The following is a 21,767-nucleotide window of genomic DNA, read 5'->3' as shown; positions in this document are numbered from 1 at the left end:
GAAGTCACCCTGGTACGCTCGTGGGCTCCTCTGATGCCACGTAGCTCAAAACACGCCTCGTCTTCCCGGATGACCAGCCCGACTGGCATCATACTCGCTATCACGCAGGATGCGTCGTGCGATACCGTGCGGTAGGCCGACTCACTCTGAGACACATCAAACAGTAGGTGCTCTCCAGTTTCTGCAGGTAACTGGTTACCCCCAGTGCTTTTGCCCAGGACCGGCCGCCGTACCTAAGGATAGATGCGGCAACGCCTGCCAGTAGCCTACGTCTACTGGCGCACACCTTGGAGCTGTTGGACATCATCCTCGATAATGCCGCCACAGCAGTCGAAGCCTTCTTGCACGCATATTCGGCTACCGAATGTAAGCTTGTCGTCTATGATGACCCCAAGAATCTTCAGACTACGCTTTAAAGTGATCGCGACGTCTCCCACGTGTACAACTGCATGTTGTGCCGACTTACGGTTGCTGACGATAACCATCTCCGTCTTATGTTGAGCGAGCTCAAGGCCTCTCGTACTCATCCAGTCCGCCACAGTGCTGATCGCGTGTTCTGCGGTTAGTTCTACTTCGGGGATCGACTCCCCGTAGACCTCTAGGGTTACATCGTCAGCAAAGCGGACGATCTTCACACCAGGAGGGAACTTTAGCTTCAGAACCCCGTCATACATCAGGTTCCATAGTACCGGGCCCAGGATTGACCCTTGCGGGACTCCTGCGGTAAAGGGAACACTTTTCTGACCGGCATCGGTCTCGTATAGCAGCACACGGTTCTGGAAGTAGCTTTCCAAGATCCGGTACAGTCCCCCCCCCTTCCCTGTCAGCATACGACCATAGTTCCCACCGGGGTTGGTTACCCCGGAGGAGGTAGGAGTAGAAGTTGCTGGGTAAGAGGCTAAGGACCGCGAGATGGGGTTTATTTCATTCCTTCAGGTACGCGCAGCACCAACGGTACGCTTTAACCAGCATTTGCCGTGCCAAAACTAGCTTAACTAGCTAACACTTTTTTTTAGCTTAAATTGTTTGTTGAGCAATGAGATCGATGTCGTCCGCAAAACCCAAAAACACAGGCGACCGTGTGATGATAGTGCCATTCATCTGCACGCCAGATCTCCTAATCGCGCACTGAGTGCAATATTGAACAATAAATTCGAAACGGTGTCACCCTGCTTCAATCCATCTAAGGTCACAAACAAGGCCGAAAAATACTTAATTTCGAACCATCAAGCATTGCACGTATCGGTCTAATCAGGTTCACCGGAAAACCATGTTCAAACATTATCTACCACAACTCATTTCTTTTCACTGAATCGTACGCAGCTTTGAAATTAATTAACAGATGGGGAGTCTGCAAGTTGTCCTCTCGGAATTTTCCAAGGACCATTCGCAGGCTAGACATCTGGTCCGTCGTTAATCGGCCCTCATGAAAACCTGCCTTGTATTCGCCGACGAAGAACTAATAAAGCGGTCTCAGTCTGTTAAACAGAATACAGAATTTTGTACCCCGAGTTCAGAAGGGCAAACCTTTGTAGTTGGCACACTCTAGTCTGTGCCCTTTCTCAAAGATTGGGTAAAAAACGGTAAAATTGTGGGACTGTCCCGTGAAATGCCTGGGCACTTTAAACATGTAATAACAGAATATAATAAAGAAACAACAGGCTTTCTCAGCACTCAGCAGGATTTCACAAGCAAAAAAAAAATCAATGGTTGAGATTCCAGATATTTTTAATATGAATGAAACTGTTTTAAAGTGTAATAGTCGGTCGGGAATATATTTTAGTTGCCTATCCATTTTATAAAATCGAACAATTTATTTCAAATCTTGTACAAAAGCACATAATACTTGCGGATCAACAAAAGTATACGTCAACAATTGTCTAAAAATGTAAATTTGAGCTATAAAACGTTGATTAAACTGTAACGAATCCTTTCCAGTGCCTCCATTCTTTCAGCTCTGCATACAATCCGGCAGCATCGTTGTCCAATATGGAGTTGTCAATCACGCCGTGCAGACGATAGCTGGGAACTAAACTAAATCTTCGAATGGACTCTGTCAGCAAAGCTTTTGTTTCTGCGTACATCACAAGGTTCGGACGTTGGTCGTTGAAAGTACCTGAAAGATAGATATTCATCATTTTCCATTTCCAATAGACCGCTAACTCATGTTATACCTATCATTCCTACAACGATCGTATCGTTTAGTCCAGGGAAGCTCAGGAAACCATGCTGCGATTTCCAGCCTCGGCCTTCGTATGTTTTTCCATCGCCGCCGATCAGGAAGTTGTACGGGATGTGCGATCCGTTCTGATTCCACGCGTCATTTTGAAGTTTCTGTACCAGTTGGATGCATGTGGCCTGATCGTGACAAGGTTCGCTTCTTGTATGTAATATTATTACGTTTTGAGTTGCGTGTTTTTCCAACGGGCTTAGTTCGAACTTGGCCGTCGTTTCTTCCCACCATACATTTCGCTCTACCAGATAGAATGGATGTGATACGGGCCACGGGCTCGGTACTGTTGATTGGAGTTTATTGAGAAGACCTTCTACATACACATCAATTTGAAGGCTTACCTTGCAGCAGAAGCAAGTAAACTGCAATTATAATACCGAACAGCAGGAACAACAGAAGGGTCAAAATGGCCAGAAATGCGGTAGTTTGGACAGCTTGGAGCTGGCGAGACCGTTCGTCAGTCTCTGGGGCGAAACGAACCCTCGGAATGAGTAGCGGGGTCCGCTCGCCCGATTCCAAATCATACTCCGACAAGTTACTTCCTTTACGGCTAACTGGGCTCTTCAGAGAGCTGCTTATGGCTGCGGTTCGGGCTGCAACGGTAAGAATAAAGTTGTAACAATTACTGTAGCATCGTCCGAGGGTAAGTTGCAGTTGGCGGCCCCGATGGATCCATAATTCGTCGGAGCCATGGGACTTCTGTACGAAATGTCTCTCAATGCTCAGAATTAAACAAGAGTTAAGAAATATTAGCATTCTCTAAATGAGTGTGATTATGGAACAGATTGTGACCAGATTCTAGCGAGTACATGACTGACTTGCAATAGGGAATGGCGCGGTTCGAAGGAAAATATAGTGGAGTATGACGAAACCGTTACGGTGGTTGTTCAATGGTTGATCGTTATTGCAAAGGTCAAGTTTAGTTTATAGCGAATAAAGTCAAGCAAGCATTAGCTTTCTTTCTTTGTTGAGAGTAAACCTCAAGTCATAATATTTACTTCACGGTTCTCCTATTACAGATTATATAGATAGTATAGATTTGAAAACAGACTGGAGGAAACAGTTGTAAGAAATAACTTCATTAGTACAAATTTTAATTTGAAAACGTACACGAATTACGAAACTTTTAGAAATATATGACGATCTATATAAAATTTTCAAATTTTTCATACCTATATAAGTGTGTAAATGGGAGTGGTGTTGAAATTGGCAATACCAAAGAACTCGCGATTCCGCTTTTAAATTTATTTGGCGAGATTTGCAAAATGAAATTTAAAAATCCAACTTAATTCACCGAGTAGTGATACTGCCTTTCTCGCATTTAGCCAAGACACCAACCTTATATGGTGAATATGGTTCGATGTACCATTTTCTTCATAGCTTTTAAACGCAACGGGCGATCGTTTTAAAATTCAATAGTGATCAATTAGCCTTTGCCCCCTGTCGAATGAAACTTGTTGCGAGGAAATCGGTTAAGGATTACTATATGAAAAGTTGTCTAATGTTTTTCCTAGCTTTTGTGCACACACATACACACACACATACACACATACATACACACGGACAGACAGACATTTGTTCAGCTCATCGAGCTGAGTCGAATGGTATATAAAACTATATGTCTCCGAAGCTTCTATAAAAAGTTCGTTTTCGGAGTGAAATGATCGGTACAACTTTGTTGTACGAGAAAGGCAAAACGTTTCGCTATGCTGAGAAATGCCATCTTTGAGAATAATGTCTCAAAGTTGGATTCTATTTTGAAACCCTTTTGGAAATGAATTTAAAAAAAACATCAAAAGCCAATTCCAGCGTTCAAAAAGGGAAATAAAATTTTATTAACAAATTTATTAACAATTTTATTAACAGTTGCTTTCTTCAATAAGCAAACTGTATGAAAAGATTTTTCATGACACGAATCGTTCCGCCAAAGAGTGATGCCTTCGTGTCATATGTAAAAGATTGCAAATAAGCATCAAAATAATGCATCAAAGTAGTGCAATCTTTATGTATTCTGTAGAAATTAATAATATTTACAGATAATTGTTGATATTATAGTCCCAAAGTGTTGAACAGATATTGCTAAATGTTTGCGAAAAAAAAAACTAATGAAGTAAATCGTTTCGCAAATGTTTTATTTGGTTATTTATTGAGTAAAAAACGAAACTTTTGAATAGCACCGATGCCAAACATTTCCAAACCTTACCCGGTAGCACAACTTGACAAGAATAGTCATATTTTATAAGTCTTGATGTGATCATAGATAGGAGGTGATGTGAGATACTCTTTTTTCTTACCCATTCCCAAATTCCGCTATGAAACAAAATAACTCAATGATTTTGAGCAAGGAAATTATGTAGTAAAGACCAGATCATTTGGAAATGGGGCACTTTAAAATGCGTGTATCTTTTTAACTTTCAGTTTGATCGAAAAACTGTCTAAGAATGAAACAAAAGTTATATTATTTTATTTCATATGAATAACTGAAACGAATCATGCATCGTTGTTTCGAAGAAATTCTCGAAGTTTTATGTCGATGCCGCTTGTCAGTCGGCGCACACCTTCTCCAGTCATGATTTTGGCTAGCTAGTTCCACCAATTCTTCATACGGCCCATGTCAGCGGTAACTGCTCCCTTTCTTTAGTTTCTGGTTAATAATCACCCAAAATTATTTTGTTGTATGGAATTGAGCACAATTTTATGGAGTCAGATTTTTGGGATGATCTGGACTCCACTATTTTAGTACCATTGTAGCACTTCCTTGCTACAATGACAGCTGACTAAATCAAGCCAAAACGTAAATGGGCCATCATGGGACTGAATGAAGGGTAAAATCTGGCTTTTGACGAAGATGGATTTTGCAGGACTGTGCAGAATTATTTATCGTTTCTCTTCCTGCATGGCGAATATTTTGAAAACACGTTAGTTTCTAACTGTGAAAAAAATAGACCCAAAAGAATGGTTTACTAATTATGAAACGTTGTGAAAAACTTGCATATCCGACCACTAGGAACGCCACTATCTCTAAAATAAAGTGCCCCATTTCTAAATGATCTAGGCTTTAATATTAATTTAATTGATATTTGCCAATGACATACATAGTGTGAATATAGTGTGGAAATCAAACATCCGAAAGTTATTCGATTTGCAAAAAAGAGCTTACAGCGGTGAAGGTTGGTACTCGGATTCTGATGGCTTTTCCGCAAACGGTACCTTTAAGTGGTCTTGTTGTGTAGGGGTTATCACGCCTATCTAGAGAGTAAGAGGTTGAGGGTTCGAGTCCTTCACGACACATGGATTCTTCTTCGCAAATTCCATATCAATTTGTTCATTTCGAAACATGTGCTGTGTATTGGGGACTAGCTGTATGTACCCGGCCTTGCTCGTACCTTGCGAAATAATTTTCGAATAGTGCTGAAATTTAAGTCGATTGTTCGGTATAAATGAACAAATGATTCTACCATTGTACCACCACTATGTGCGTAATGGTTCTCTCAGCTCGTGGTCTAGAAAAATTACAGTAAAAAGCACGTGGTTTCCAAAATGGCCGACTTGTGGCATTATTGTATAATCACCTTAAAAGAAGGCAGATTTTGAAAAAGGGATCAAACCCAGGATCGCCTTATTCCGGACAAACGTCTATTTCTAATGAAGGAAAAACATCAACCGATGCCTTATTCCGGGCAAACGTCTATTTTTAAAGAAGGGACTTCTTTCTGGGAAAACCATGATTTTGATGAAGGGTTGAGTTGATCGATAACTAAACAATACCACTTCCCCACACCCTCCCATTTTCCACCCCTTACCCACTATCGTCGTCTCCTTAATATGAATAGTTTGTGCTTCAAATTTGGCTGAAATCGACAAAGGGGAGATCAGAAGTAACACTGAGGTGAATGAGAGCTGAACAATGCCAGTTCCTCGTTTTCTAAATATCATCCATAACCCCTATTTTCATCTTCTTAAGAAAAAGAATGTGTGTTTCAAATTTGGTCGAAATCTTGCCAAGGAGTACAAAAGTTACACTGAGTCGATCGATAACTGAACAATTCTCCTCCCCATACACCCTCTTTTTTCCAAAGAGCATTCCTAACCCCCTTTTCGTCGTCTCCTTACGATAAAGAATGTGTATTCCAAATTTGGTTGAAATCGGCCAAGGGCTTCAGAAGTTATGCTGGAACATTTCCCAAAGTACCGACCCATATGATCGGCTCCTCATAGTGAATATGTGTACACAATTTGGTTGAAATCAGTCCTGGGGGCTGGAAGCTACACTGAATTGCTCGTTTTCCAAAGACAACCCCCCCCCCCCTATACCCTCCCCTTTTTCCCAATGATCATCCCATCCCTTTTGTTATTTTCTCCTTAGGATAGAGAATATGTGTACCAAATTTGGTTCCAATCGGTCCAGGGGTTCAAAATTTACTCTGAATTGCCCGTTTTCTGAACAATAACCCTCCTTACAGACCCTCCCTCTTTCCCACATTACCTTCCTATATGGTCCTCTCCTCATAGTGAATATGTGTACAAAATTTGGTTGAAATCGAACCTGGGAGAAAGTTACACAGAATTGTTCGTTTTCAAAACAAAACCCCTCCCACAACCTCTCGCCCTTTTCCAAATGACCATCCCACCCCCTTTGTTAACTTCCAATGAGGATAGAGCATGTGTGTACCAAATTTGGTTGAAATCGGCCAAGCAGTTCAGAAGTAGTTAGCGAACATACATACATACATAGATTGGTTTATATATATATATATAGTAGATAGTAGATTTTGGGGTCATACAGCTCATCAAATGTAGCTTTTTATACAAAAAAAGGATAACCTTTTTCATGGATGACTCACAGAGGATATTTAAGGGCTTATTCGAAAGGGAATTTTCCAAGAAATTCAGTGAGTGATGTTTTATAGACGTAGGATACTTCTGTATATAGTTATTGAGCTTGTTTTGCCCCAATTGCCCATACATCACAATTTTTCATATTTTTCGTCCTTTTATCTTTCGAATATTGTACTAAAATTCTGTTTTCCTCTTCATTGGATCCATAAAAAAGCACAATACTTATTTTGTTGATATTTGGAAATTTTAGCGATTTTGTGGTCAAACCATCAAAGTGTAGAGTAGATTGGGGCAAGAGTACGCACTTAGTTTTCAAACGGTCATGTGGCCCTTATGAAGCAAGCTTCTGTATTTCAAATCAGTGTCGATGATTCATATACTCTTCCTTTATGTTACCCATTGGAAAAAATATTGAAATTATTGAGATTCGTTTTAGTAGAACCACAGATAACAGATATTTAGGCTAGAACAAATTTCATTGAAAATCCTGTGTAATCTTTTGGATTGATATACATTGGCCCACTCCTGCCATCTACTCAACTGATTGCGGCAGTACATACAAACGTAGCGGATTAACAACCGTCGAACGCAGCCAATGTATTTGACAGCTGCATTCGGGCTGCGTTTTCAATAACAGTGATTCTTGCGCCATCTCCAATCGATTGCCAAACGCGGTCCCCATTTTAAATACAATTGAATTAACGGTTGCGGATGTTTACACACGTATCGGATGCCAGCCTCAATATCTGTTATCTGTGGTAGAACCCTTTTTGCAAGACAAGTGAAAAACGCACTCTTACCCCACCGGTGGGGTAAAAGTGCGCATCGGGTGGGGTAAGAGTACGCATTTATCCAATCATGTGCTTTAAGTATATATTAACACAAATAAGAGTTAACAACATTTACACCCAGGTCTTTTTTTTACACGGTTTTTTTTTGCGAGGTTTTTTTTACACGGATTTTCGAATTAACGCGGTTTTTTTTACACGGATTATCAAATTAACGCGGTACCCAGATCAAAATTTTCTAAGTCTTTTTGAATGGAAAACACTTAGAATAATTTTATGGATATGGAAACGATTGTTTTGCAGAGTATAAAACTGCGTACAATATGGGTATTGCCGGAATGAGCTCGACGAGTAGAAGCCGGAAATCGATGTTTGGCGCCTTTTTGAAATTCAAGATGGCCGACTTCCGGTTTGATAAAAGGACCGGAAACCCATGCAATATGGGTATTGCCGGAATGAGCTCGACGAGTAGAAGCCGGAAATCGATGTTTGGCGCCATTTTGAAATTCAAGATGGCCGACTTCCGGTTTGATAAAAGGACCGGAAACCCATGCAATATGGGTATTGTCGGAATGAGCTCGACGAGTTGAAGCCGGAAACCGATGTTTGGCGCTGTTCCGGCAATATCCAGTTTCTAAGTTTTTGTCAATCAAATAGACTGATAAACTTTTCACTTATCAATAAATTTTTTAAGTCTTTTTCAATGAAAAGGACTTAGAAAATTTTCCGATGGTATTTTTTTACACGGATTTTCGAATTAACGCGGTCTTTTTTTACACGGATTTTCGAATTAGCAAGGTTTTTTTTACATGGATTTTCGAATTAACGCGGTTTTTTTACACGGTTTTTTTTTGCGAGGTACGTATCCCCCTCGTAAAAAAAACCTGGGTGTAATTGATGTTTAATGAGCATATATTAGTGAATGTTTAAAGATTACGTAACTCTTAAAGAGGGAGGGGGTCCTAAAAATGTGCACTTTCATACGAAAACCATTGTTTTTTATATATACAAAAAACTACAGAGGTAAAAATATATATCAGGTTTCGCGTGGCGTATACAAAGGCATTTTCCTTAAAGTAAGTCCACCAAACACGTAACGTAGAATTTGGCTATTTCATCACCCCTTCCCCCCTATCTTACACTATTTGTATGAATCCTCTAAAAATTATATGGATCATCACACATCTCGCAACCCGTCCCAGCTGACCGTTGCGTAATTTATGAATGTTTCTTTTGATTAAATGAAATTATCATTTCGATGAAATTGTGTTTTCGTACTATGTTTAGGTGTACAACAAGTCCTAATACAATTTCATTATTTCGCTTCAGTGCTTTGTTCGCTAAGTCCTTTTTAACACCGAATTACTTCAACTTATCCTAAAAACTTGTGATAATTTCGAATTCTGTCCCTTTTTTCTTAGTTGTGGATCTTTACGCTTTGGAAGAAGTCTTATTTCGGCCGGAGATACGGGTTTGAAGATTGAAGTTAACTTGAAGATTCTTATGCGTACTCTTGCCCCACCGGCTCCTGCGTACTTTTACCCCACAGTCCCAAAAAATATTCAAGTAATGGTTTTGACTTCTTGGAAAACCAACCGGATTGGTGTTCTGTACCATAAAGTACTCTATACAATAGGTTATCGAAATGGTATAATGTTCACCTGATTGAACGTATAGAGTAGAGTGGGGCAAGAGTGCGCGTGGGGTAAGAGTACGTTTTCGATTTTTTGAAGTAATAAAAAAAGATAAACTAGCAGCACTGCATCAGTTTGACAGGTATTCTGGCCAACTATTATCATGTGTAATTGTAAACGATTTGAATAAACAACAAGGGAGATATGGAGTTAGATAACTTTTTGGTCATTTTGCTAAAAATAATTGGATTTCCGCAACTAGTATTTCATTACCATATATACGTTCAATCAGGTGAACATTATACCATTTCGATAACCTATTGTATAGAGTACTTTATGGTACAGAACACCAATCCGGTGGGTTTTCCAAGAAGTCAAAACCATTACTTGAATAATTTTTGGGACTGTGGGGTAAAAGTACGCAGGGTGGGGCAAGAGTACGCATATGAATTTTTAAGTTATGATGTCAAACCCGTATCTCCGGCCAAAATAAGACTTCTTCCGAAGCGTAAAGATTCAGAACTAAGAAAAAAGGGACATAATTCGAAATTATCGCAAGTTTTTGAGATAAGTTGAAGTAATTCGGTGTTAGAAAGGACTTAGCGAACAAAGCACTGAAGCGAAATAATTAAATTGTATTAGGACTTGCTGTACATCTAAACATAGTACGAAAACACAACTTCATCTAAATGATAATTTCCTTTAATCAAAAGGAACATTCAAAAATTATGCAACGTTTAGCTGGGAGGGGTTGTGAGATGTGTGACGATCCATATAATTTTTAGAGGACTCATACAAAAAGTGTAAGATAGGGGGGGAGGGGTGATGAAATAGCCAAATTTTACGTTACATGATTGGTGAACTTTCTTTAAGGAAAATCCCTTTGTATACGCCACGCGAAACCTGATATATATTTTTACCTCTGTAGTTTTTTGTATATATAAAAAACAATGGTTTTTCGTATGAAAGTGCACATTGCTAGGATCCCCTCCCCCTTTAAGAGTTAGGTAATCTTTAAACATTCCCTAATATATGCTCATTAAATATCAATTAAATGTTATTAACTCTTATTTGTGTTAATATATACTTAAAGCACATGATTGGATAAATGCGTACTCTTACCCCACCCGATGCGCACTTTTACCCCACCGGTGGGGTAAGAGTGCGTTTTTCACTTGTCTTGAAATAAGGGTTCTACTAAAACGAATCTCAATAATTTCAATATTTTTTCCACTGGGTAACATAAAGGAAGAGTATATGAATCATCGACACTGATTTGATATGCAGAAGCTTGCTTCATACGGGCCACATGATCGATTGAAAACTAAGTGCGTACTCTTGCCCCACTCTACTCTTTATGGTAATGAAATACTAGTTGCGGAAATCCAATTATTTTTAGCAAAATGACCAAAAAGTTATCTAACTCCATATCTCCCTTGTTGTTTATTCAAATCGTTTACAATTACACATGATAATAGTTGGCCAGAATACCTGTCAAACTGATGCAGTGCTGCTAGTTTATCTTTTTTTATTACTTCAAAAAATCGAAAACGTACTCTTACCCCACGCGCACTCTTCCCCCACTCTACTCTATTTATGTGAATGTTTCATGTATTCTGTAAAAATTAATAATTCCCAAGTGATCATTAGCACTATATTACGCCAAATAGGGCAAATTTAGGGCCAATATACGGCTATTTAAAAACTTATAAGCATTAAAATAGAGCTATAGAGCCGGTTTGGCGAAATATACGGCTTATTGTTTACTTGGATATTTACAGTTAATTGTCTAAAAAAAAACAGATATTGATACTATAAGAAAACAAATATCCATATTTTACATTATTAATGGATTTTTAAGGGATTATGAGGCCAAACAGGGAAAAAAATCATTGAATATGTATTTTTAATATAAAAAAGCTACTTTGCCCTCAAACCCCCTCGGAATATTTTTTTAAAACAATATACGAATATTTGTTATTTTTATAGTATCATCGACAAATTATAAGTAAATCAATCGAGAAATCAATTTTTATCTCAGAATCAATGAGTTATATAATTTCATAGGGGAATTGGGGCGAAAAGTCATGAGAAAAGAATATTTCCCATTTCCTCCTATCTATTGTCACATCGACTCTCAGATAATATGTTTACTCTTGTTTTTTTAGTTGTGCAATGTTTGGCATCGGCTCTATTCTATAACACTTGCGAAACGATTTACTTCATTATGTATTGTTTCGCAAACATTTATCAATATCTGTTCAAAATTTGGAGACAATAATATCAACAATTATCTGTGAATTTTATTAATATTTACAGAATACATGTAAAATTCACGTAAGGTGCACTTTGATATTTATTTGACCCCAAAATCCCTTAAATTTCCTACTTTTACCTACAAATTATGTATTTTCAGTGGATCTATAATAAAGAGGAGAACACAAGTTTAGTACAATATTCGAAAGATGAAAGGACGAAAAATGTGAAAAATTGTGATGCATGGGACATTGGATTGGGGAAAAACAAGCTCGATAACTATATACAGAAAAATTCCCTTTCGAATAAGCCCTTAATCTCCTCTGTGAGTCGTCCGTGAAAAAGGTTATCCTTTTTTGTTTGTATAAAAAGTTACATTTAATGACCTGTATGACCCCAAAATCATACAGACATACGATGGATGCCCACTGCGGGACGTCAAAATCGTCATCGGTGACATGAACGCACAGGTAGGAAGGGAGGAAATGTATAGACCGGTCATCGGACCGGATAGTCTGCACACTAGACTGGCCCAGGAAACAAAAAGTTGTCTAATTTCACGGGGCACCCCCCAGGATTGTGTCTTTGGGTGAGAAAATCAATCTCTGAAAATTTCAGCTCAATCGCTTGTTGCATAAGCTGGCGCATTTGATTTGAAGTTTGTATGGGGATTTCAGCCAAAATGTATAGGAAAATACACCTCCGTCACTCATTCGATCTGGAAATTGGTTCTGATTGCTCGATTGACCTCAGAATTGCAAAAACGGCAGTTGGTATGCTACAGAACAATTTCACAGAACATTGTATGATGATTAAATGAGCTTTTATATATGTTTCGGCTGATGCGATTCGATCAAAAAACCCAAAAATACACAAATCAGCTCCTAATAAACCAGCCGAAAATTATATAAAAGTTCATTTAATCATCATGCAATGTTCTGTGAAATTGTTCTGTAGCATACCAACTGCCGTTTTTGCAATTCTGAGGTCAATCGAGAAATCAGAACCAATTTCCAGATCGAATGAGTGACAGAGGTGTATTTTTCTATACATTTTGGCTGAAATCCCCATACAAACTTCAAATCAAATGCGCCAGCTTATGCAACAAGCGATTGAGCTGAAATTTTCAGAGATTGATTTTCTCACCCAAAGACACAATTCTGGGGGGTGCCCCGTGGAATTCGACAACATTTTTTTCTCCCCATAGTAATCTGGGCCAGTCTACTGCACACCGTATCGAATGACAACGATGACAACAGCCAACGATGCACAAACTTCGCAGCCTCCCGCGGAATGGTAGTCCGAAGCACCTTCTATCCGCGCAAAAATATCCACAAGGCCACGTGGAAATCACCTAACCAAGAAACGGAAAACCAAATCGACCACGTTCTAATCGACGGTAAATTCTTCTCCGACATCACGAACGTCCGCACTTACCGCAGTGCGAATATTGCAGTGAGTCTGCGCTCAAAACTCTGGGCGGTGTACAACACGCGTCGAAGTCGGACGCCGCGGCTTAATATTGAACGCCTACAAGACGTAGACTAGCCCAAGAATACGCACAGCAGCTGGAAGTGGCACTTCCAACGGAAGAGCAGCTAGCCGCAGCGTCTCTTGAAGATGGCTGGAGAGATATTCGATCCGCCATTGGTATCACCGCAACCGCTGCACTTGGCACGGTGCCCTCGGACAGAGAATGACTGGTATGACGGCGAATGTGAGCAGTTAGTAGATGAAAAGAATGCAGCATGGGCGAGATTGCTGCAACACCGCACGAGGGCGAACGAGGCACGATATAAACAGGCGCGGAACAGACAAAACTCGATTTTCCGGAGGAAAAAGCGTCAGCAGAAGATCGAGACCGTGAAGAGACGGAGCAACTGTACCGCGCTAATAACACACGAAAGTTCTATGAGAAGTTGAACCGTTCACGTAAGGGCCACGTGCCACAGCCTGATATGTGTAAGGACATAAACGGGAACCTTCTTACGAACGAGCGTGAGGTGATCCAAAGGTGGCGGCAGCACTACGAAGAGCACCTGAATGGCGATGTGGCAGACGAAGATGGCGGTATGGTGGTGGACCTGGGGGAACGCGCGCAGGACATAATTCTACCGGCTCCGGATCTCCAAGAAATCTAGGAGGAGATTGGCCGGCTGAAGAACAACAAGCCCCTGGGGTTGACCAACTATCAGCACCAGGAGAGCTATTTAAACACGGTGGTGAGGCACTGGCTAGAGCACTGCACTGGGTCATTACCAAGATTTGGGAGGAGGAAGTTTTGCCGCAGGAGTGGATGGAAGGTGTCGTGTGTCCCATCTACAAAAAGGGCGATAAACTGGATTGTAAGCAACTACCGCGCAATCACATTGCTGAACACCGCCTACAAGGTACTCTCCCAAATTTTATGCCGTCGACTAGCACCAATTGCAAGGGAGTTCGTGGGGCAGTACCAGGCGGGATTTATGGGCGAACGCTCCACCACGGACCAGGTGTTCGCCATTCGCCAAGTACTGCAGAAGTGCCGCGAATACAAGGTGCCCACACATCATCTATTCATCGACTGCAAAGCCGCATATGATACAATCGATCGGGACCAGCTATGGCAGCTAATGCACGAACACGGATTTCCGGATAAACTGACACGGTTGATCAAAGCGACGATGGATCGGGTGATGTGCGTAGTTCGAGTTTCAGGGGCATTCTCGAGTCCCTTCAAAACCCGCAGAGGGTCTTTCGTGTTTGCTATTCAACATCGCTTTGGAAGGGGTAATACGAAGAGCAGGGATTAACACGAGTGGTACAATTTTCAATAAGTCCGTCCAGCTATTTGGTTTCGCCGACGACATAGATATTATGGCACGTAACTTTGAGAAGATGGAGGAAGCCTACATCAGACTGAAGAGGGAAGCTAAGCGGATCGGACTAGTCATCAACACGTCGAAGACGAAGTACATGATAGGAAGAGGTTCAAGAGAAGACAATGTGAGCCACCCACCGCGAGTTTGCATCGGTGGTGACGAAATCGAGGTGGTAGAAGAATTTGTGTACTTGGGCTCACTGGTGACTGTCGAAAATGATACCAGCAGAGAAATTCGGAGACGTATAGTGGCTGGAAATCGTACATACTTTGGACTCCGCAAGAAACTCCGATCGAATAGAGTTCGCCGCCGTACCAAACTGACAATCTACAAAACGCTCATTAGACCGGTAGTCCTCTACGGACACGAGACCTGGACGATGCTCGTGGAGGACCAACGCGCACTCGGAGTTTTCGAAAGGAAAGTGCTGCGTACCATCTATGGTGGGGTGCAGATGGCGGACGGTACGTGGAGGAGGCGAATGAACCACGAGTTGCATCAGCTGTTGGGAGAACCATCCATCGTTCACAATGCGAAAATCGGACGACTGCGGTGGGCCGGGCACGTAGCCAGAATGTCGGACAATAACCCGGTGAAAATGGTTCTCGACAACGATCCGACGGGTACAAGAAGGCGAGGTGCGCAGCGGGCAAGGTGGATCGATCAGGTGGAAGATGACTTGCGGACCCTCCGTAGACTGCGTGGTTGGCGACGTGTAGCCATGGACCGAGCCGAATGGAGAAGACTCTTATATACCGCACAGGCCACTTCGGCCTTAGTCTGAATAAATAATAATAAAATAATAAATAATAAATAATGACCCCAAAATCCCCTATAATTCAATATTTTCAATGCTATATATGATCATTCGTTATTTTCACTTTATCATTGGCAAGTATCAGTTAAATTAATATAACTACATTATTTATTTGCTCAGAATCATTGAGTTATATTATTTCATGGTTTGGAAATGTTAGGCATCGGTGCTATCCAAAAGTTTTTAACTCAACAAATAACCAAATAAAACATTTGCGAAACGATTTACTTCATTAGTTTTTGTTCGGCAAACATTAATCAATATCTGTTCAACACTTTGGGACAATCATGTCAACAATTATTTGTAAATATTATCATATTTTACAGAATACCGTGGACCCCCGGTAATATGACCGTTTTTAATCTGAACATTTTTTAATTTGAACCCCGTTGGTTTGAACATCGTTCAAATTAAAAATGGTTCAAACGTCATTTAGCACGTGGAATCAAGAAAAGAAAAATGGAACATCGTGGAACGGAACGCAGAAACAAAACAAACCAGCAAAGAGAGCAGCCAGAAACCATTTTCTTCTGATGCAAATAGAGTAACAAGAAGTTCAAATTAAAAATGAACCCCGTTAATTTGAATGAAGTACCGTTCAAATTTTCGGGGGTCCACGGTATATGAAGATTGTACATGAAATGCACTTTGATGCTTATTTGACCCCAAATTCCATTAAATTTCCAACTTTTACCAGCAAAATATATTTAGTGCCCTTTTGTGGATCCACAGTGAAGAGATAAACACAATTTTTAAAAACAGTGTCAATAACTACATACATAAGTTCCACGTCCATGAAACATCACTCACTGAATTCCTTACAAAATTCACTTTTGAATAAGCCTTTGATCTTTCCTGTAAGTTGTTCGTATGGAAAGTTATCAATTTTTTCCACCTTTGATTTCGGATTTCCCCAGTGTGCAATGGATGGAAGCATGGGATACCATCCTCAATGTGCACAGTCCGAGAGCTCTACCAAATTAAATGGCCGATAACGGCGCTAGCCACGTCCTCACGGTCTATCGGGGATGGGGAAAATTGATGATGCAATTTCTCACCCACTGCAAGCCGAGAACACCTCTGCACTCGCTACGAGTTCATGCGGTATTTTATTGGAATGTGGGGGCTAGGTTCTATTGAAGAGGTTCGTCTTGGTGAACGGGTTGCCAATGTGTGTATTAATGAAAGGCAGGTATATATTCTCTAATTGGATGCCGAACCGAGCTTTTTCGCTCATTTTGAATTCTAGCAGTTACATGCTAGAACTAGTCAAGTTGTAGATATAGGATGAAAGATTAGTAACACGTGCCACTAAAATCGAGAGACACGAGAGACAGAAATTTTGTTACTAGGTCTGAAACTCGATTTGTGCAATTACACAACATGTGGAAGATTGAATTTGAAAAATGTATTGGAGGGTATCCACTTCCTTCGGTGGGGTTTGATCCCACGAAACCAGTACGCTAGACAGGTGCTTTCCCTACTAAGCTACGAAGGACCTCCGGTGTCCTCCGCAGCTCAGAAGGCTACTGATGAGATCAAATTTCCAACACCAGGCACGTAGCCGAACTTTCGCAATCTATTTTTAAAACCAACTCTTTCATCCGTATTGTTTTGCGCAATGCCAACCGAGTAGGATGAGTATTTAGTTATGTCTGGTATCCACACACAGCTTCATCAGCAACTGCGCTCAATGAAGTAGGGTTGTGTGATCGTACCAGTATGGTCGATCCCATCTCGACCACATAAGCGAGGGAAAAGATTGCCACTTCATTGAGCGCAGTTGCTGATGAAGCTGTGTGTGGATACCAGACATAACTAAATACTCAACCTACTCGGTTGGCATTGCGCAAAACAATGGTGCTAATATGGTTCGATATACCATTTTCGTTATAACTTTTAAACGCAACTGTCGATCGTTATCAAACTGCTTTGCCACTTGTTGCGAGAAAATTGGTTGAGCATTACAATATGAAAAGTTTCCTAATGTTTTTCTTAGCTTTTGTGCACACATACACACGGACAGGCAGAGATTTGCTCTGCTTGACTAGCGGAGTCGATTGGCATATAAAACTATGGATCTCCGAGGCTCCTATAAAATGTCTTTTTTTGTAGACTCGACTCGAAGTTGAGTCAAGTACTAGACACTTAAGACGGCCTTACTGTTGAGGTCGAAATACGTATCTGTCAAGATACAATTAACTGGTGGAATTCAATGGGATTGTACAAACTCGTCTTATGACAAGTGAAGACATTCCACAAAAAGCTCAAAATAATTTTCTTCCTTTTACTTTCACTAATGAATTAGTGAATTAACTGTGTAACATTTCCCCTAAGACGCTCGCAAATAAATCATCATATCTATTTTTACTTTCTAATGCAGTGGTCCCCAGCATGCTTACAATCAAGAGCCGCATAGCAATTTTGAACTGCAGAAGCGGACCGCAGTACATACACATATGCAACATTTGATTTTCATTTCATATAGAATTTTAAAGCTTAATCAAAATTATTTTTAATACACCTATTTCACATTTGAATAAAACCTGTTGCGATGAATCTTCTCCAAATAACAATAACATACTAGTAAGCACATTTTATTATACGTTTTATTGCCGTTGCTGACTTTTAGTTGATACTAACAGATACCTTTGTGGTAGCGGATTTGGCACGAGAAACATATTTTCGCATAATGTCACCCGATACTAAGATTTTGAATTTTTATTGAAGGATTACTGTTCACTACAAAAGAGCAACGATTCCTGATTATGGATCGACTGTACGTTTTAATTATATTTATTGAACGGCTACTCAATCTTACAATTTCTACATCAAGTTGATTATTGACCCGACGTTTTGCCACGGGGATTGTGTCTTTTTCAAGGGGAAAACAAAAATATTTTAATAATTTAATTATTTTAATAAATATAAGTAACGATTCCTTAACCTTATTCTATCGGCTCAAGGACTTTCAATATGCAAAATTTTTTCGCGTAAATTTATGGAATAAAGAGATATTGATTAGCTATGATTTGACTCTGATAATTTTATTTCCAATTTGGGTAGTCAAAATATTGAAATATCCCAATTCTGTGTCATTGAATAGATTAAAAGTAAGATAAGAGACTACACTGATCGTTACTTGTCGTGTCAAATAACGTCAAATATGTTTCGGAGCCAGGTGAACTTGCCAGCAATTTTGAATGGAAGTTGAATAAATCTGAATTCCGCACTATTTGCCGTGTTTCCAGATTTCCGATCAATTGAAATTTACTGAAACCTTCATTAACTAATCGGAGCATGGGCAAAATCTTGACTTTGTTAAACAATTTAGGTAGCGAAAAGTACGTTGATATTCAGCTTTTTTCTGGAGTTAAAAAACCAATTCAAATTTTGCCAAATCCTAACTTGTATTGTAAGATTTCTCATTTCAGAGCAATGTATGACATTATTTTGACCTCAAGTCCAACATTTAGTTCGTTTGAATATGTGGAAAAAGAAAAATATTTTCATAGCCCGGGGCAATACCATCACAGTTGTTTGTTGTTGTCCTACGTAACATATGAAGCGATGAGTTTAATCAATCACGATGGTTCTTAAACATCAAAATGATGTGAACTTGACAGATTCCCTGAGAAGCACAAACAATTGGGCATGTTGAAAAGCATTTGGTGACATCTAATGCGTATCAACGGGCCACATGAATTTTTTTTTTGAAATCCATCGCGGGCCGCAGCAAAAGGCTTCGAGGGCCGCCCTTTGGGGATTACTGTTCCAATGTAACATTTTTGTTTTATAATGGTTTTAAGGCACTCTTGTAGGGTAAATAATGGTCTTCAAGAGCGTTATACAACTAAAAATGTTACTTGGGATGTTTTTATTACGCTGTAATAATGCGAATATGACTGGAAGAATCAATTGTTTGCCACTTGTCAGTCAAGTTTGTTATTACATATTATGTAACTGATTTCTTATTCACCCCTACACCCGTGAATATGATTATTATTATAATTATTGCCTTTATTAACGACATTCGGCCCTTGGCCGGCTCATCTCGTCCGTGAATATGATCTTCGTATTTTTATAAAGTATTGCCGTAACGTCTACACTATTAGTAACAGGTTCTTGTTTTGAGGAGCTATGCAGTAATTACTTATTATGGAAGCGGGTTGGGGTTTCTCACATTTTCTCAAGCAATAGAAAAATATATTGAAAATTGTACAGTGCAGAGAAGGATCTCTTACGTAATCACTGTTTCGCTCCTAATCGTATTTAATGATTTGGGCTCGGGGTTACAATTATGTTATCTATTTTTATCTCATTACTGATAACAATGGAATAATCACAATATAAAACACTAGTTACAAAGGTCACCCTTTGTTATATCTAAACAGATATATTACAAGCAGATAATACACGTCTATGTTAACTGATATATTACCAATGTACCGTAATATGCTACCACGTGGACAATTTGATTCATGTTTGCTAGATTGTACTGATTTGAGCCAACAAATCCCAAATCCTTTCAAAATAACGTCAGCACCAACTGTACAGAACCAACACTCACTACAATCTGCTGTATAAGCCTTCTTTATCCTATCAACTGGTCGGAGAACTCAAGGCAACAACTATCTCGAACCAGGGAAGTGAAATGTTTACCATTGTCATTGTTATCAACTCACAAGGAAAGAGCGATCATACAAATCTCATTAAAGAGAAAATAATGAGGAATATGGAGCGATCTTTTGCCTCAGGCACTACCGCTTGATAGTTTATCAGAATGCCAATATTGTCTTACACTGCCGTCAACGGTCTGACTACTGGGTAGTGATAGTGTGGTTGGCTTGAACAAGAACTTACCTGAAGAATACATATTGGTCCAACGCGACAACAGACACGAAAATCAGATCACTTCATAAAATTCCGTTGTTCAACGGATTTCTGCAGGGCCCTAACGTGGAACGCACAAAGTACGACCGACCGTCGAGTTGGGCCTCCCAAGAATTCGCTACATTAAAACAATGTTTCCTCCAATTTAATGATAGGCGTTCGTTGCCTACAGCGTTGTTTATAGTTAAGTAGCACTTAAACAGAATTGCTTCACTTACAAGGCCTATAGCTCAAGGAGGTTCTCGGACGAACTTCTTATTCGCAATGTGCGAAATTGTCGTCTGAGAAAACCAGCACTGATTTGCACATACTGAATGTAGAGCAATCTTGCACACAGCCAGCAGTCCGATAAGTGATCGATGAACTTTCTCCGAAATAACAGCAACCGTGTGATTGGGTGATCGATTCTCCTCTCCTGATGTGCACTTGTCGAAACAGATAAACTTTTGAACCTTCTCGGTTGATCTTCGTAGCTGCACTAAGTTGCAGCTCAATCAATAACAATTTGTTCTGCTCCAGAGCGGGAGATTACTTTTCTATTCAAAATACCTATATTCTGTAGGCATATACGGGGCTCGCGAATCGTGTTTGTCGATGAGTTGCGGTAGCTTCACGTGAGGTATCGTCTTACAATTTTCAAACTGGAATGATTCAATATACGGCGATTGCTTGAAACTAAAGCTGCATCAACCAACTGCTCCAACGGACTGTACCGTGTCTGCCGCATGGCATGTGCGATGTAGAATTAGTGTGAATAAATACCCACAGTCTGATTATAGAATAAACAGAGGGATGAATCGGAGGGTTATGAGTATTACAATCGTCACAATTTAAAAGTAGAAGAGACAAGTAAACTGAGCGTGTTACTAACTTGACTTAAATAGAATGGAATGCCAATTTAACGTGCATGCGAAAGCATTGATTTTAAATAAAATAAATAAAAAAATAGATTTGTGAATCTTTCAATGGTAATTTAATGTTTTTTTTTTCGAATCAGTAGCGCCAACGACAGTTTTGAAATTAATTGATTTTAACCCAAAAATGCGTGCATCTTTTGTTATTGGTATTCGAGAATGCAACTTAGCACTTTCTGCAGATAATTCACCTGTTTCTTACGTACTTACAAACGATACGTTAGAACGAATCCGATTCGATCGAGTTGTTTGTGTGGCAAAATACATAAATTCCAGTTGGAATGTAGAGCCTTCGAAGGAGAGAATGTGTACAAATTTTAGTGAATTGTAAGCATGTAGCAAAAACACTAATGAACATCTTTAAACATGGTAGAAGAAGAAACTTTTTTTTTCATTTCGCCATAGACTTGGGCTTTAAGCAGATTTTTTTACAATATCACATGACTGATTTGAATGACGTCTCATTTGAAGATTATTTTGTGGAAAATATTCAATTGAGTATTCTAACGAATTGTCCTACTTTTATTTCACC

At 39.7% G+C, this 21,767-nt stretch overlaps 1 protein-coding gene across 3 annotated transcripts; it reads right to left on the bottom strand.

Annotated features, from left to right (window-relative positions):
* Positions 1–1,710: 1,710 nt before the first annotated feature.
* On the bottom strand, positions 1,711–20,997 carry LOC134211205 (peptidoglycan-recognition protein 3-like). Of its 3 annotated transcripts, none has more exons than XM_062687888.1 (4): positions 20,292–20,997; positions 2,575–2,826; positions 2,175–2,516; positions 1,711–2,116 (listed from the first exon to the last, which is right to left on the bottom strand). In XM_062687888.1, exons 1-4 carry the CDS (start codon positions 20,302–20,304, stop codon positions 1,914–1,916), a joined length of 810 nt encoding a protein of 269 aa, XP_062543872.1. In that variant the 5' UTR covers positions 20,305–20,997; the 3' UTR covers positions 1,711–1,913. The 3 variants fall into 3 exon arrangements, with proteins under 3 accessions (XP_062543872.1, XP_062543871.1, XP_062543870.1); XM_062687887.1 differs by lacking the exon at positions 20,292–20,997 and adding an exon at positions 19,878–20,023; XM_062687886.1 differs by lacking the exon at positions 20,292–20,997 and having other exon boundaries at positions 2,575–3,064.
* Positions 20,998–21,767: the final 770 nt, after the last annotated feature.

Source organism: Armigeres subalbatus, chromosome 2 (genome assembly GCF_024139115.2).
Source record: "Armigeres subalbatus isolate Guangzhou_Male chromosome 2, GZ_Asu_2, whole genome shotgun sequence".
NCBI lineage: Eukaryota > Metazoa > Arthropoda > Insecta > Diptera > Culicidae > Armigeres > Armigeres subalbatus.
This window is presented reverse-complemented; position numbering and strand designations above follow the sequence as displayed.

What these genes read in the sequence shown, in the direction of transcription:
- LOC134211205 (XM_062687886.1), bottom strand. Translation starts at nt 2,989, where the DNA reads ATGCTAATATTTCTTAACTCTTGTTTAATTCTGAGCATTGAGAGACAT. An exon ending in TTACTTGCTTCTGCTGCAAG is followed by an intron (nt 2,517 to 2,574) that starts GTAAGCCTTCAA and finishes TCCAATCAACAG; the next exon opens with TACCGAGCCCGTGGCCCGTA. An exon ending in GATCGTTGTAGGAATGATAG is followed by an intron (nt 2,117 to 2,174) that starts GTATAACATGAG and finishes TCTATCTTTCAG; the next exon opens with GTACTTTCAACGACCAACGT.